This window comes from Cyphomyrmex costatus, unplaced genomic scaffold (genome assembly GCF_001594065.2).
Source record: "Cyphomyrmex costatus isolate MS0001 unplaced genomic scaffold, Ccosl1.0 scaffold441, whole genome shotgun sequence".
In the NCBI taxonomy this organism is placed as follows: domain Eukaryota; kingdom Metazoa; phylum Arthropoda; class Insecta; order Hymenoptera; family Formicidae; genus Cyphomyrmex; species Cyphomyrmex costatus.
The window spans coordinates 1,210,064-1,224,812 of record NW_017278652.1 but is presented as its reverse complement, the minus strand read 5'-3'; the positions used below and the strand labels follow the sequence as shown (position 1 = coordinate 1,224,812).

General features: G+C 34.9%; 2 protein-coding genes across 3 annotated transcripts; one reads left to right on the top strand and one right to left on the bottom strand.

Moving 5' to 3' along the window:
- LOC108777547 (endoribonuclease LACTB2) lies at positions 1 to 3,319 on the bottom strand. Of its 2 annotated transcripts, XM_018544469.1 has the most exons (4): positions 3,289 to 3,319; positions 2,076 to 2,282; positions 301 to 940; positions 1 to 225 (listed from the first exon to the last, which is right to left on the bottom strand). In XM_018544469.1, exons 2-4 carry the CDS (start codon positions 2,201 to 2,203, stop codon positions 100 to 102), a joined length of 894 nt encoding a protein of 297 aa, XP_018399971.1. In that variant the 5' UTR covers positions 2,204 to 2,282; positions 3,289 to 3,319; the 3' UTR covers positions 1 to 99. The 2 variants fall into 2 exon arrangements, with proteins under 2 accessions (XP_018399971.1, XP_018399970.1); XM_018544468.1 differs by lacking the exon at positions 3,289 to 3,319 and having other exon boundaries at positions 2,076 to 2,526.
- Positions 3,320 to 10,469: 7,150 nt separating this feature from the next.
- On the top strand, positions 10,470 to 13,985 carry LOC108777545 (Krueppel-like factor 3). Its single transcript, XM_018544464.1, has 3 exons — positions 10,470 to 10,748; positions 11,515 to 11,712; positions 12,989 to 13,985. Exons 1-3 carry the CDS (start codon positions 10,695 to 10,697, stop codon positions 13,880 to 13,882), a joined length of 1,146 nt encoding a protein of 381 aa, XP_018399966.1. The 5' UTR covers positions 10,470 to 10,694; the 3' UTR covers positions 13,883 to 13,985.
- The last annotated feature ends 764 nt before the right edge of the window (positions 13,986 to 14,749 follow it).

Here is a 14,749-nt window from a genome sequence, read left to right as displayed (position 1 = left end):
CAGGATTAGCATTTTATAAGTTTTCGATCAAAACATTATTTCGGTTTCTAAATACTCAATTTTATCCCATCTTGAATGTTCTTCACATGTTATACCTATTTATATTTTGCCTCTAATTCTTCGCCAACCTTCCTCTTCTTGCAACACTTTTCCCTCTTTCTTTAGCTTGTAAAGATGATGTTTCACAGCAAATGCTGCGGGTAGCCATAAGTTTTTTGGAGTATCCTGTGCAAATATTTTTAATTAATTATTTAAAAAATTAATTATTTGCATAAGTAATTAATTTATTGCATTATTTACCTTATATAACAGCTTAACAATATCCATCTCTGTTATCGATTTATCATTTCCCTGTTGTTGTAGTATCTGTAAAATATCCTTCTCCCTCTGCTGCCTGTGCTTTATGTAATACTGTATATGTGGCAAGGGATCATTAAGAACTGGTCCGTGACCCGGATAAATGATCTTGGGCTGCATCTCCAGGATTTTGTTTAGCGATAACATATAATCATGGAGATCTTCGAAGATTGTTGTACTTTCCCCGAGGATGCAATCGCCGCTGAACAAAATATTCTCGTCCTGCAGCAGCAGACATGCATGATCGCTGGTGTGTCCTGGCGTGTATTTTATTTGAAGCTTCGCTCCTTCTACCTCCACAATTTGATCATTTTTCAGAGATTTCCATTGAATTGATTTCTCAAGATCGGAGATGTTCTTATCATTAGGCGATCGTGGCAATTTCCACACAGTTGGTTGCTTTTCCATGGGAAACAATCTCTTTACCAAGTTTCGTACGGGCTCCACTCCTCCAATGTGATCGTCATGCCAATGTGTGATCACTAAATGCTCAATAGTCGCATTCTCTTCGTTTAATACATTGTCTAAGAGTTTTATATAATCATCAGCCGTCTTTGCTTCTCCAGTATCAACTAGCACACGTCTGTAATAATAAATTACTCATCAAAAAAAATTTATTTGCACTCCTTGAAGGAATAGCGCATTCACTTTTAAATATATCTCAAATTATTTTAAATTACTTTTATTTTAACTTATATATTTATTTGAACTTATATGTATACATTATAATAATTTTTTGTAAATTATAAATTATTATAAATTTATTATAAATATGTACTCCATTTATCACTTTTGTTTACGATTTTCATAAGATTAAAAAATATTTAAAAAAAGATATAGCAATAACTTATTATAGAGCGATATTATTCTAATAAGATAAGGACATTATTTATCACAAAAATGTAATTTATAATGCACGTTATTTTTTAATAGCGTTATTAATTTACTTATTATTTATCTATTTTTATTATTACACTCAGTTTTTCAAAAATATTTCATATAACTTATTGTAATCATTAATAATTCTCCTTAAATATTTTCAACTTCATTAACATCGTTCAATGAAAAAAAAAGTGCACAGAACGAAGATACTCGATTCTCGTATTTTTTCAAGCGATAGAATAATTTAATACCTGAGATGAGTGTATTCACTGCCTAAAAAACTACGAAAAACGATTATTCTTGTTTTCAAAAAATTTGTTGAACAGTATAATTGAGAAGAATGTTTTCGTTCTTTTCTTTTGGAATGAATAAAATAAAATGTGTCTTTTGAAAACTACGCGCTATTTATTAGCGCATGCGCGTATAACGGAGTGTGAAACCTAACTGACCTAACCTAAGAAAAATACACGTTTGTTTGTTATCTCAAAAATTTAAATTCCTCTTTAGTTTTTAAACACGACAGTGGCAATTTTAATCACGATATTTCTTACATATCAAAGAACATCATTTTTCAAAGTTTCACATAAACGTTAATAAATTTGTTTATTTGATATTAGAGCATGATTGACATATATTTTTTAACCTATAAAATGTCTGTGTCAAATATTTCTGAATCAATCGTTATTTAATATTGTTTAAAAATGTCAAACAGATATCATTATTAGTTGAAGAAAATTTTTTTCGATATTTTTTCTTTGTTAAAATAAATTACTTTTAATAGCATCTTTCAGATACACTTCCTGAAAATAGAGTTTATCCATGAATACGTTTGTCACCTGCGTCCAGTGCCTACGAGATAAGTGTTCGTGCCTTGCAACGTCATCGGACCAGGATTACATCCCAGGATTCGAATCACTTTGTTGGATAGCCTTGCGATTGGCGGCAGTTTCGTTAAGGACGTCATAATTTCTTCACTCGGCTCGTTTATTCGCGGAATGTTCGTCAGAAGAAGTAAAAAGAGCAGGCGTACTTTGACACTATGACTATATTCTCGTATATTACACATTCATTATAAGTATTTATCTTTTCTTAGTATGGGCGGTGCTGGCTGAAAGATTTTTCTCTACACTTTCTACACTTATAGCAATTTATAATTATAAGACGCACACATATATGCGTATATTTTTCCAAATTTCTTGTCTATATGTTTATCCGTATTCACTGTCAATGTTGAAAATCTATTGCACATAGCATACGCTGCAGATTTTCAGTACTGACAGTATAAAATATCGAACCTGAATCTGTTTTTCTTTTTTGTCGTATTATTATATATACTGAATCTTTCAAGTAGCACTTACATAAAATAAATTAAGGTCAAGTTAGTGTTATCTTAACTAACTAAGACTGAAAGAAAATTCACTAAATTTATGTCAATTTAACGTCACAGGTGTATTACAATATTTTACTTGGGTTGATATATAAAATATGTAGGGTGTTTTAACATTCACGATTTAAAATAGTAGTATTTTATACTGTAGCAAGAAAAAAAGTTCTTTAAAAAATTAATAAAAGTATATTATTTGTAAATTTTAATTTTAAACACAATAATTTTTTTTAGATAATAAGAGTTTTAATCAATTGCAGTTTTTTAGATGACTACCTGTCTATATAAGTCGCGCATGTAATTCGGCACTTCAGTGCACTAAACTCTCAAATTACAAGTATAATCATCTGAACGTTGTCTATAATTGCCCTGATAGAAATTTTTTACTGAAATTGTAATGAATCATAACATTTGGAATATTACTGAATTGCATATTGATGTCATATATTAATTCACTTTTAGTATTTTTTTATTAAGATTTTATTAATAATAAACCGATATACATATGAAACGAGATGCTCGTCCCAAAAAGACAGAAGTTCTACACTCAAATCTTGGTTGAGGTAATATTTTTCGTAATAAAAGTACTTCCAATAAAAAAAAATTCAAATTAACTAAAATTAAATACTTAATTTTAAATAAAATAAATTATAAAATATATTTACCCTTTCCAATTGTGATCTCACCAACAGTCCGCAATGGAATGCTAGAGATCCAAAACTTTATCCGCAGTCTTTAATCCATTGTAAGATCGTTTGAAACTCTAAGAGATGGCGCTTTGTGGTCTATTGTATAATATTTGAACAATTGCCGCACGTGCGATTCGAAAAGTATTCGTGTACTGGCAAGATAGTGATTCAATGCGCAGAAGCTGGCAAAAGCCACGAAGTCTCGATTGAACTTTTGGACTGTACGCGTGTTCCACTTCGTGGACTTCACGCGATCCATGAACTGTGGAAATTGTAAATTGTAAATAAAATACCATATGATATTATAGTCTCCTTAAAAAAATATAGGCGCGCATCTCTCTTTGCTAAATATATGCATAAATCCAAAGCAAGCATGTTATTTTAGAAGTGGCAAAGAGGCTGAAAAATATTAATATATTCATAAAATGTTGGTCTACATCATTCTAGGTACTCGCATGCTTGTTTGAAAAGTAGCCGATCGGCAATATTGACGTTTCGTGAATGTAATCGTTCATATGAAGGGCTCCGACCATTCCGGCAGCCCGTTTCGACATCGACGTTCATGAAACGGTGAATGGTGGGTAACGCGATCATCCACGAGTGTTCTGCTCCGTGCTGTGAGTGTATAGTTTGATGTAGAATTCTTTATCACGCGATTACACGCGCTTTGCCTTGCCGCGAAAAAACGCGGCGTATCACAACGCGATATTCCCGCGAGGCCGTCAATCATCCTTACACGTGAATTAGACGCTTATCGAAATATATGTATAAAATGTATATGCGCTTTGATAAATACGTGTAACTTTATAAAATGACAAAACTGCATATTTTTTATACAAAAGTGCAAAACTCTGAAACATATTTCAAGAAAAAATGTTTTAATATCTTAAAGTTGATGTTCCAAATTATAAAAGAAAAATATGTCGGTTCTCCAAAATAAAGTTTATATAGTTATCGAGCAACCTGAAAATGACTACAGTGCCTAAATGGATATAAATTGAGCGTTTATTGCATTTTAAACACTACATTTTATCATTGATACTGCATTAGAAAAAGTTGCAGCTAACTGTAAAAAACATTTTTTATTTGAATATTTTTAAATTTTATATTTATCAAATTTTATGAATATTATTTATAATATTCTACGTCTATATAGACAAATTGTTTCATTTTCAATTTTTTAATTATTTATAAAATTCTTGCAATGTAATAGAATTAATTAAAACAAAGAAAAAAATCCAAATTTGTTTAGCTGCAAAAATTTTACCGTCTATACTTAATGAATCTTAAAACGTTCTCATCGAAAGATGAGAGCCGACAATAAAACTTGTTCTCTATAATAAATGCCAAAATTTTGTTAGAAAAAGAATGTAGAATGTGAATCATTGTTTAATCATAGATGTTTTTAATATTTCAAGAAAAAGAACGGTGAGAACATAAATAATCCAATTGTGTGTATTAAGGATTGATAACAGTATTATTAATTAAATATTTAGTTATTAATTAAATGCTATTTGTGCTTAATTATTAAGCAATTTTATCTGTTTAATTATTATCAAACATTTAGCACTTTATTAAAGCAAAAGCATGATTTGTTTTATTATGACTGTAACTGAATTTAGATTATTTTCAATCAATCTGTTGTTAGTTAATGCGTTAATACCGCATAATTTTTTTTCGTATATAGAAAGATTTGTAACGTTACCATTTATAGTTTTATTTTACGCAATTCTCGTGTGTAAAGAAAAAATTCATAAAAAACGTTTTATTATGACGTTCGTCCGATAAGCGGACTGACCTATGTATATGTATATCAAAATTAATTCTTAATTATTTAATGACTAAGGATAAATAAAGTGCTGAAAATACAAATAAAATAAGCAATGTGATATTAATTTCGAGTAAAATAAATTCAAAATTATTGTGATAAAAAATGTGATTACAATGATGAAGTAATAGTGTGAAAATCCTTGTATATTGTAAAAAATAAATCGGAAGTAAATATATATTCGCAAATAAATATTACATATACGTGACGTTTTCTAATTTCTTTGACATTTATTATTGATTATATAAAAAGATTTGAACATGATGGCAAAATATATACACACGTGTCTGTGAAAAAAATATTTCATTAATTGCAAAAAGAATAAAATAAATGATTCATTTGCTAGGAATAACATTTTATTCTTCTATATTTAAATAAGAATTTATTTTAGAAAAATAGATATTTTATCACACAGATAATTTTCTGTGTATCTTGCTCTCAATCAGTGTATGGTTTTTTTCTCAATAGTTGGTTGAAATTTTTTCAAAACTAAACTTGTAAATACACGCACACATGCACGCATTCTAAAGCGAAAATCTAATATGAAAATATTGAGGTTTCAGACTTGATAGTTTTTCAAGTCAGTAGTAAAATTCTTTAATACGGAGCTGACTCTTGCGTACTCAAGTATGATGATACGACAAGTAGTAAAGTCCTCTATCGAGGACCCTGTCAGCATACACACACACTCACTTCAAGATTATTTTTATTTTAGCATGAGAAATCGCAGCTAATAATATCGCTTCTAAAGAAACTTCTTCTAAAGAAAGAAACTGCTCCAAATATAGAAGTAAAAGATTGTTCAACAAAGCGATGAATAATTTATAAATATTACAGAAGATTAAAGCATCTCAATATGAACTTTCAAATTGAGATCCGATTTTCATTCCCACGTCATCGTAACGCGATTTCGGTTTTATGTGTTAAAGTATACGTACGTAAGATTCGCTACATTGACCTATTAACATGTTTATCTATGGACCAGCCATCGATTCTTCCCCTCCCTCACCCCTCCTTCCAATCAAAGCGACCCTAAAAATCGCCCTGACGCACACGATCCACCTTCGCCCCGTCAAATAGCCGTTGTTTGCGTCTCGCAGGTCGCAAGCAGACGTCGCGTCTAAATAGCGTTAATCGTCTCGTAAATTATTTATTGCGACATCATGTCAACGGAAACGCGCGTGACTGCAGCACGGGCGTGCCTCGATGAAACACGGGGGATTTTCAACGCTCAAAGCTGGATTCTCGTCCGTCCTGATAATTGCAACAGAAATAGAAAAATTGAAAATCAGGTATATTAGACTCATCCAAAAGTGGTATGTGCGACAAAAATTTTGCACAGTCAGAAATGCACACTGTAGATAATCATCGATGATTGAAAAATTGGAAAGGGAGTACCAATTTTTTGCGCGTCATTTTATTTCGAATTTCGATATCATATTCGTACAACAAGACTCTTTATCTATTTATCTCTTTATTTATACAACTTCTCGCAAATTTGATTGCTTTGTAAGAATTTAATTGACTGAGAATTGAATCCAAGTGTCATTTTATGAGGTGCTTAATTTACTCGATGGTATTTAACTTTTGTAAAATAAAGTCTCAGACTATTTTTGGTAATTTTTAACTTAGGCGTGATAAATTTATATGCAAAATAGAATATGTCCTTTTATTTTATTTTTCTGACTACTACTGCGTTATAAATACCAAAGTCACTCTTTTATTTATATACATATATATTTATTTTTCCTATTATTTTGTAATCTCTTTCTTTTATTGTTATACATATATTTATTCTTTTATATTTTTTATTGATATAAATGTTTTTAGTTTAAGAGAATGTTATCCTAGAACGTCTGATAAATAAAGCTATCTATCTGTTTTATCCATCTTCTTTATCTACTTACGACAACAATATACTGTATTATTGTAATAATAATGTTGACAAAGAATTCTTTCGCATATCGACTTTATCGATGCTCTTTATCTTCAGGCCCCGAAGATGAAAGTTTCAATAAGTAATTGTTCATTAAGATTTTGCAGAAGTTTCGGCAATCGTGAGGATCGACCGCGTTTTTGCGCTGCCGATACCCTTATTCGCCTTCACAACAAGATCAACGACACTTTTGCGCGCCAGCGAGTTGTTTAACTCGCAGATAGCAGCCGTCGAGGCCTCCGCCACGCGATCGACGATCACGAGCACGACGGCTGATTCGTGGTCGTCGTGTAGAAACGTAATGATAAATAGTAACGAGATATATGGATTTTTGAAACCAAATAGTAACGGTTTCATAACAAAGGTTTAATTTGGGATGAGGCGTGGAGTCTGTATCGGTTTTCCTGTCAAGCACCCGTTACCTTAAGGGCGATCAAATTTGACAAGAGTACCAATAAATAACGTCGAGTCGAAGTGCGCTCGACATTATTTATTGTGTGACAATTATCGTCAAAAATATGGTATGGATTTGACACCATGAGGTGTCAATATAATTCTCAACGTGTTGGTTAACACGACAGGGATTTTAAATACACACCATGTTGGTGTTAACATTAACATCAACATTATGAGAATTATGTGGAGGTACTGCATGGTGTTAAATCCACACTGATATGTTGAGTACATAGTAATTTGTGAAGTTCATTCGAAAACAGCGGATGATCGTGATTTTTGCTGAAACATGTATCTAAAAAAATTTTTTAAATAATAAGAAAAGTCATTATGTTAAGTAACTACTGATATCATGTAACTAATATAGACAGAATATTGCTTCATATTTAGCAATATCTTCTGAATACACCATAATCTGTCTAATCTAATCTGAATTAAGCAAATTGCACTCGCGAATCCAAATCCATTGCGTTCGCTATTCGAATTGAAAACAAGCCTGAGGGCGAGAGAGAATGGAATTAACCATTCTGCGAAGTGGGCGGCCGATATATTTAACACAATCGTTGCCGAGAAGCATTTCTCGTTATAGCTTCTTATAACCAGAAATCTCGGTTTTTTCCAAATTTTTCAAGTCCCTTTTAATCGCAGTTTTCGCACCTTTCCATTTAAATAATAAGGAAAAAGAAAATTGTAGAGGAAAGATTTACAAATTTTACTGCAATGTGTATATACAATTAAAAAAACTTACATACGCGAGTATGTTTGTTAAATCTAACGAAGAACCAATGAAATGCGGACATAAATAATTTTAAAAAAAATAGGATAAAAGTCATAATTACTATAAACAGTATCAGCTAGATTGCTAGTATTTGGGACACAATCAGTATAATTGAGTCTTTTATTCTATTCTGGGTAAAATATAATATAATATATCAAAATAATATTAAAATGAATCATGATTGTTCAAAACATAGTTTTTAACAATCATTTTGAAGTTGGTTTGGTGTCATCGTGACTTTTTGTTCTACTTGAGCAATTTTCGCAAAAACGTACGTATTTTGTATGCATACTTATTATTCAGTAACGAAAAATCACGCCACCAATTGTTGAACGCATCCGATGTAATCAACGACATGCGTTCATCGAATCTGTTATCGCCACAGGAAGGACGAAGACGACATCAATCGTCGAAGCGATTTATCTCGTGGTTATTACGTATACATTCTTCATCATTCAATTACTAATTTCGCTATATATCTCTCACAAATTTCCATTTTAATTTTGACAATAATAAATTAATACAATAATGTCAACGTCGAAACTGCTAACAGTTTTTAGCTCGAAGATGTATTGAAATGAGAATATCAAATTTTTTTTTCTAAAATATATTTATCTACTTGGTTAATGTTTAAAAGGTCACTCGTAAGGTTCTGCAATGTGGCATTCAAAACGCGAGGTATTATATTATATATATTATATTTCTACATTTAACATTCCGATGCGTCATTGTTTTGACGGTGTATACAAGTGGCATAGAACAAAGTGTTCGTTTTAAGGCATCGCGCGGTTGCCTCCATTATAGATCGTCGATCTGAAAAGGCTCGTGCGGGCTCCTTCCGGCGCTTGTTGCCGATTATTCCGGATGCGGGTTTGTCGCTACGTGTTGAGTCATGTTATAAGTAACGCGATAATGTAGGAGTATAGAAAACTATTTTTTAAATAATTTGCCTACGTGAGCGGGGACAGAAAATTTAATTGAAAGCTGACTAAAGATTATATAAATAAGGATAAATATATGTATAATCGATATTATTTATTTCCAATAGTCTTTTTTATTGTATTCATTGAACAAAAAGCCACATTTATTGAATTATCTTAGGCTGGAGTTGGATTACGCATTGAAAATTGATATTAAAGATTAAAAGATTGAAAGTTGACCAATCAAAGCAATAGGAGCTAAACTTCTTTCGTCCTCATTGGTCAAATTTCAATTTTCAATCTCAATCTTCAATGCGTAGTTTGATTCCATCCAGACTTCTAGACCATCACATCGAATGTTTTCTAAGAAAATATTGAAAGTATACGAAAGAAACTTCAATAATTATTAGACAAGTATAACTCAGAACTTAATTTATGGAATCTGCTTTTTCTCTCTGGAAAGTTGAATGTGATCGATTTCGATTCGATTATAGTTTTTTCCAGTCGAATAATATTGAAACGAAGCGGAAGAAATAAAAGAGAAAGAATAAAATAGTAATTAATGTTTCGAAATTGTACATATCTTTAAATAGGAAAATAGCAATCTACAAAATACAAATTTAATAACATTATATAATTTTACAAGAAAAAAAAATAATCAGCTATAATATAGCACGAGAAAAAAAATGTGCACATCTTATTATTGCGTAGGACGCGTAGTCATTGCATTCGCATAAAACGAGCAACAAAACGAGAAAGTTAAAGGAAGGGATGAAGCAAAACAGAGAGAAAGAAAGAGAAATTTGTAGTGAAGGACGAAGAGATTCGCAGAAGAAGCGAAGAGAGACGAGGCCGTTCCACACGGTATGCGAACGAAGACGGAGAGAGGCGAGAATCGTGGACCCGACGGAGCAAACGACGTACACAACATATTAGAATGGAGGGGGTGCGGCGGCATGACGCTCGCGGGGCGCGCCATGACGTATCGACCGTGTTCGCCACGCGCGCTGACGTCACGATCACGGCCCGAGTCGGACCAAGTCAGACTGGGAGCACGTGAACAGCACGCCCGCGATCACGCGGCCACGGGCTGACCGGGCGGCGCCGATTGGCCGGCCGCCGGCGAGCCCCTCGTCGCGATTGGCCGCGCCCGCGCGCGCCGCGTGATCACGCACTTACACACGCAACGGGCGCGGGTCGGCGCGTCCCATAGCCAAGCGCGCCGACCTGAGAGAGCCTCATTGCACCGCGAGACACCCGCAAGTTTACGTGTACCGATCGTCGCTCCAGTTATCTCTCGACGAGGGCTCGGCGTGCGCGCGCGCGCGCGCTCCGTTCTTCCGCTCGTTTCTTTCTCTCCTGTTTTATTCTGACTTGAGAAACAGGGTGTCTGGTTCTCTCATTTTTTTTTTTTTTTCTTTCTTTCTTATCTGAAGCCACGAATCGTGCTCATCGTTCCGCATAAATATGGATACGAATCAGGCGCCTCTTTCCCCACCGGCCTCGCCCCAGTTGAAACATGTAAGTGGCAGCGAATTAAATATACCGCCATAACATCGCCCACCGTTGCCCGCGAAACTCGAACGTCTTCGCTTCTACAGTGTTAAAGAAGTTTTGTCGTCATTTTGTGATGGTGAATCGTTAGATTTATGGTGAAACAATAATTTTCATTTACGACATCAGGATAATTATAAAATTAATATAAGCTTTATACATTTTTTGTATTCTATATTAATTTCATTAATATAAATTTAATTTTTTAATATTTCACATTAACTTTTAAATTTTATTAAAGTTTGAAGTTATCTGATGAATAAATTTTATTTGATGGTGATGATTATCGATGTTCTTCCTCAGAAATGAAAGAATTACGACATAATGAAATGTGTGATGGAAACTTGAAATATAAGACAAAATAAAAAATAACAGAGATATATAAATAAAATATTTATATAGAAATTTAATATTTATTAATAAATGTGCATATTATCAATGTACGTACATATTAGAAACAGATGCATGCCTGTACATAATTTTTATAATAACTCGATTATCTTTGGAAGAAAGTTAGAAAAATAGAAGTATATTCATATATTTTTTAATCGCGCGTTACTGTGACTTTTACGTATTGGAAACGTTTTTTTACAAACACAAAATCCTGGCTTCGTATATTTTATTTTAATATTTCATTGTGTGTCTTGAACCAGATAATATGGCATTCGGCAAGCGTTTACACGATAAAGCTCTTTGGCGAAATTGTACTCTCATGCTTTCTTTTGTTTCGCAGATGGAACCACTACAGTTATCGTTCAGCGTCGCGGCTCTATTAGGGGAGAAGCTTTCGGATCAGTCGACAAGATCCAAGCGGAAAGAAGAGGACGCGGGTTCCCATCCCGTCCTACCGCCTACCCCTCAGCCCTCCGACTCGGAGGAGGATGAGCCACCCCGAAAACGGCGATGCGTCGAGCAATGCGAGCTGGCGAAGGTAAATAAAGCAGATTGTATTATCGACAGACAGCTATATTTTGCGACATCTCTCTCTCTCTCTCTCTCTCTTTCTCTCTCTCTCACAGTTAACGTCAAGTATTTCTGAAATATTCGTGAAATGTTTCTAAAATCCTAAAAGAATATACCAGGATATTCCAGAATATCCCGAAATATATTGAAAGAGTAATATTTAAATTGTTAAATATTTCATTATTTATACGTCGATCATATTCGGAGAATGTCTCAAGTATGTTCCGTAAAATTAAAATTTTCCCAGAAATTTCAGATCTGGAAAGCCTTGATTAAATTTTTTAATAAAATTATACTGTCAAATATATATATCTTTTACTTTCACTTTGCAGCTCGAACAAGCAAAATGTTGTGCTATTTATATTCTCGCCTATTATTTTTATTTTTATTATTATACGACTTTTGTGATATATATACAAGAAATGTTCATACAGTATTTCAAACATTTCATTATTATTTGAACATTTTGTGAAAATTCTTTCGCTGTTCCGGAATATTCGACACATTAGGAACTTTCCACGAACGATTATAGCGTAAGTCTCTTTTATTTCGTTCTTCCTTTTTTCTTAGTTTCTCTTCAATTTATCGGCTTGGTTTAATCGAGTCGAATAGAGAGCGAGCCAGAACTGTTGTGATATGCTTCCGTTTGAGTGCGCAGCGTTTTATTCCTTTCAGCTTTTTATCATTCGAGTAATCATACCTTCCATCGATATTTTCGACAAAAATGCTGACTGCTATATCGGTTCCTTATCGATAAATAGCTTGTGCTATTGTCTGTATTCAGTAGAGAATGCAGATATAATAATTGTCTTGTCCTTAGTTCTTCACTGGAACTAAATGTATAAACTAATCGTACTAAAGAATTTTACATTTCTAAAAATTTTAAAGCTGTTTTCTCTGCTGAACGCAACTATCGGTGCGATCTAATAAGACGATATATGTATATTTAGCATTCTTCAGTATATATCTATATCTATAGCTTCAGATTATTTCTTCTAGACTGCTGTCTGTTATTCAATGCGTTACGGAATGTTCTAAATTTGCTCTATTTTTAAATCAGAGACATTTGAGATACCGTAATTGCAGTATTTATCCTGTTAAATTGACTCACTACTGAATAAATTTACGACTCTTTTTTTTGTTTCTTCATCGCGAGCACAAAGAAATATCTTTCAGAATATAATCTACAACGTAGTAATAATTTCTCCCGAATCTCTCGAATACAAAGCTTCTTATCTTTTCAGCTGTTGCTAGACGGTACGCCGCCGCCAAGCCCAGAGCCAGCCCGGGTTTCGGTAATAATGCGTGCCAATCGAGACGGTACCTGCAGCCCGGCCAATCTCGCTGGTTGCCCCGCGATCTGCGGCCGACCGGTACCACGTGATTTGCCCGCGCGACAGTCAACCAGTCCGCAAGCGAACGTGCGAGCGAACGTAACGGGACCAGTGGAGGACGTGCTGCGCAGTCTGAAGTTCAAGATGAGCTTGCGCAAAGAGGAAATCATTGTGAACAGCAAGAACACCGATCGCGAAAGCTGCCAACAGCAGCAACAATTACCGAAATTGCAACCCTTGGCGCCCAAACCCACCCCCATTGTGGTAGCGGGCTTGTTGGGCTCACCCTTGGTCTTACCACGAACACCCCTTCTCTTAGTCGCAAGTGCAGCGCCGACTGTGACCACCGCCACGACCACGACGACGAGTACAGGCGTGGCAGAGGCACGACGTCGCGTTTACGAATGCGAGTACCCGGGTTGTGGCAAGAACTACTTCAAGTCGTCACACCTGAAGGCTCACACGCGTACCCACACCGGCGAACGACCGTTTCCGTGCCCGTATGAGGATTGCAACCGTCGTTTTTCACGCAGCGACGAACTGTCGCGGCACAAGCGCACGCATACCGGCGAGAAGAAGTTCGCCTGTGCCGTCTGCCAGAGACGATTCATGAGGAGCGATCATCTGGCGAAGCACGTGAAACGCCACGCCAGGGACAAGTCCTCTACGTCGTCTTCCTCGAATGGTCAGATCGTCGCCTCCCAGATGGCCCCGACGCCGCTGAGGGTGAGTTTGCTGCCGGTGTTGGCGCCGCGGCTGACGCGACCCGTTCAACAGCTGGTACCTCCTCAGCTGGCGGCTTGAAGGACGCACTCTCGATATAAGCGCTCCGAAATCGCTTGAGAGTTGTACTTTGTCAATCACGTGTGTGCCTCAGAATCGAATTGGATTGCTTCTAGCATTTGAAGATGAAGAACAGTATGTTGTACTTTGTCAATCACGTGTGTGCCTCAGAATCGAATTGGATTGCTTCTAGCATTTGAAGAACAGTGTGGAAAGAAAACATAGACTGATCTAATAAATTGAGACAATGTTAAAAAAAATAAAAATTAAAGCATTCAACATTTTAAAAATTATATTTAAGATATGAAAAATGAATTTTGATTCATCCTGATGGAGTGACATTAATTGGAAAGAAAAATATGATAGCGAACCTCGATCTATTGACATTAATCAGATCAATTGGAAGGTGTGATAAGAAGTGGATTTCATTGTTTCAAGATGGGATTATTAGAAGGAAAGTGGAGCAAATTGAACTATAAGCGGAGAGAAAAGCAGAGCAAGCCATAGTGAACAGAAGACACGAAACGACGATTGGTCCATCGCACAGAGGTCTTTGTCTCGTTTGCAAACCGAGTATCTAAATGTGTCTATGATCTGTGACACGTGAAGATTAGTGTGTCGTTCACTCGAGAGTTCTGCTATTTCACGAGTCATTTGCGGAGAGTCAGACTCGCATTTAGTACTAAATGCAGCCGTACGCATTTCAGTATGGAACAATGTGGAATGTAAGTTTAACGCGTTAAACATATTGAATGAACAGCATTTAAAGCTACATTTGGGACATGAGAACGAATTTCTAAGGGTATCGTTAAAAATCGCTCGATTCTTCGCTGGTCGGAGATTCTTCAATGTAGAAATCTAAAAGTTCTTCGAAAGATATTATACATA

Excerpts from the sequence above, each read along its gene's own strand:
- LOC108777547 (XM_018544468.1), bottom strand. The coding sequence starts at position 2,305 with ATGTGTAATATACGAGAATATAGTCATAGTGTCAAAGTACGCCTGCTC. Across the intron at positions 941-2,075 it reads CTCGTAGGCACTGGACGCAG|ACGTGTGCTAGTTGATACTG; the intron begins GTGACAAACGTA and ends TTATTATTACAG. Across the intron at positions 226-300 it reads TTGTTAAGCTGTTATATAAG|GATACTCCAAAAAACTTATG; the intron begins GTAAATAATGCA and ends ATATTTGCACAG.
- LOC108777545 (XM_018544464.1), top strand. The coding sequence starts at position 10,695 with ATGGATACGAATCAGGCGCCTCTTTCCCCACCGGCCTCGCCCCAGTTG. Across the intron at positions 10,749-11,514 it reads CCTCGCCCCAGTTGAAACAT|ATGGAACCACTACAGTTATC; the intron begins GTAAGTGGCAGC and ends TTTGTTTCGCAG. Across the intron at positions 11,713-12,988 it reads AGCAATGCGAGCTGGCGAAG|CTGTTGCTAGACGGTACGCC; the intron begins GTAAATAAAGCA and ends TTATCTTTTCAG.